This window comes from Perkinsus marinus (genome assembly GCF_000006405.1).
Source record: "Perkinsus marinus ATCC 50983 genomic scaffold scf_1104296938572, whole genome shotgun sequence".
Taxonomy (NCBI): Eukaryota; Perkinsozoa; order Perkinsida; family Perkinsidae; genus Perkinsus; species Perkinsus marinus.
In genome coordinates, this window is record NW_003213373.1 from 1 (window position 1) to 1,249 (window position 1,249).

General features: G+C 49.6%; 2 protein-coding genes across 2 annotated transcripts; both read left to right on the forward strand.

Annotated features, from left to right (window-relative positions):
* Positions 1-40: 40 nt before the first annotated feature.
* Positions 41-770, forward strand: Pmar_PMAR023123 (conserved hypothetical protein; the record flags this gene model as incomplete). Its single annotated transcript, XM_002782694.1, has 2 exons — positions 41-103; positions 147-770. Coding segments are annotated over 2 exons (687 nt in total), but the record flags the coding sequence as incomplete, so codon positions are not given.
* A 188-nt stretch (positions 771-958) lies between these two features.
* Positions 959-1,236, forward strand: Pmar_PMAR023124 (hypothetical protein; the record flags this gene model as incomplete). Its single annotated transcript, XM_002782695.1, has 1 exon — positions 959-1,236. A coding segment is annotated over one exon (278 nt), but the record flags the coding sequence as incomplete, so codon positions are not given.
* Between the last annotated feature and the right edge of the window lie 13 nt (positions 1,237-1,249).

The window sequence follows — 1,249 nt, forward strand, 5'->3', positions numbered from 1 at the left end:
GGGGGCGCGCTGTCATGATCTGCTTCGTTTCTATGGTCAAATGAGGAAGGGCCGCGGTATGTGTATAGCCTCGGCCATAGTCGTAGATGGCGACGATAAGAGGGTAATACAGTACAGTGAATCTAGTCCCTTAGCGTTCATCTCAGGTCGCGGCTGAGAGGAAACGGGTTGCCGAAGTGATGGCTAAGGAGTCTTTACAGGGCTTTGCAGATGTCGTTGTAGCACCATCATTTGGGGAGGGTGCATCGTATGCAGTGCAATTGGCTGGAATTGGAGGTCTACGGCCCAACTCGGTCCTCTTGTCCTGGCCCTCGGACTGGCAGGGCCATCCTGATGCTGCATATGAGTTCGTACGGCTACTACAGTTTGCCACCAACACAGGGAAGGCGATCATGTGTGTTAAGAACATATCGTTTATGCCTGTGGGGGAAAGGGCCATACCTATGAACGGCACGATAGATGTATGGTGGATGATCCATGATGGAGGCTTCCTACTACTATGTGCTCACTTCCTCAAACAGCATAAAGTGTGGAGAGGATGCCAGGTTAGGGTCTTGCTGGTCATGGAGCACGCGGACGATGAGGCAACAGAAACTGCCAAGAGTAATTTGAGGAAATTGCTGAGGGCTCATAAATTACTAGATGATGTCGTGATTGAGGTCGTGGTCTTAAACGATGATGCTATGATAGAACCTTATACCTATGATTGGACGATTAAGGTCACCAACAGAGGGGAGGACTTTGCGGCCAATGAGATGGGCTTCAAGAGAGTAAGTCGAGTAATTCGAGATTTCACATCGTCGTTATTCATGCACTAGCTGTAGAATAGTTCGCTGGCCCTTAGTGAAAGAGCGCTCGTGCGATAACGTAGTCGCGATCATCGGTGGCGTTCGATAGAGCTAGTATAAGACCCTCAACTGTGTTTATATATAGAAAGTGTATTTGTGTTTGTGTTCAGCAAAATACTCTCCCGACCAGTCTAGATGATCTCTTCAATGGAGTACTTCCAGGGGAGCAGCACCAAGTGGCCTCCTGTCTGCCGCATCACCCCTCCCGACAGAAACGTCGTGTACCAACCATTAAGGCCTTCGATGAGGAACTAGAATGGAGCAACGAATCAGATCTTTTGTCCAACGTTCACAATAAGATTCAAGAGCGTCGAAGCTACATGGACCGCCTAGCACAAGTCAACGCCTTCAGTTCGAACTCCCAGTCTGGCAATTCCCTCAAGGTCCCGTCGGGAGCTGCT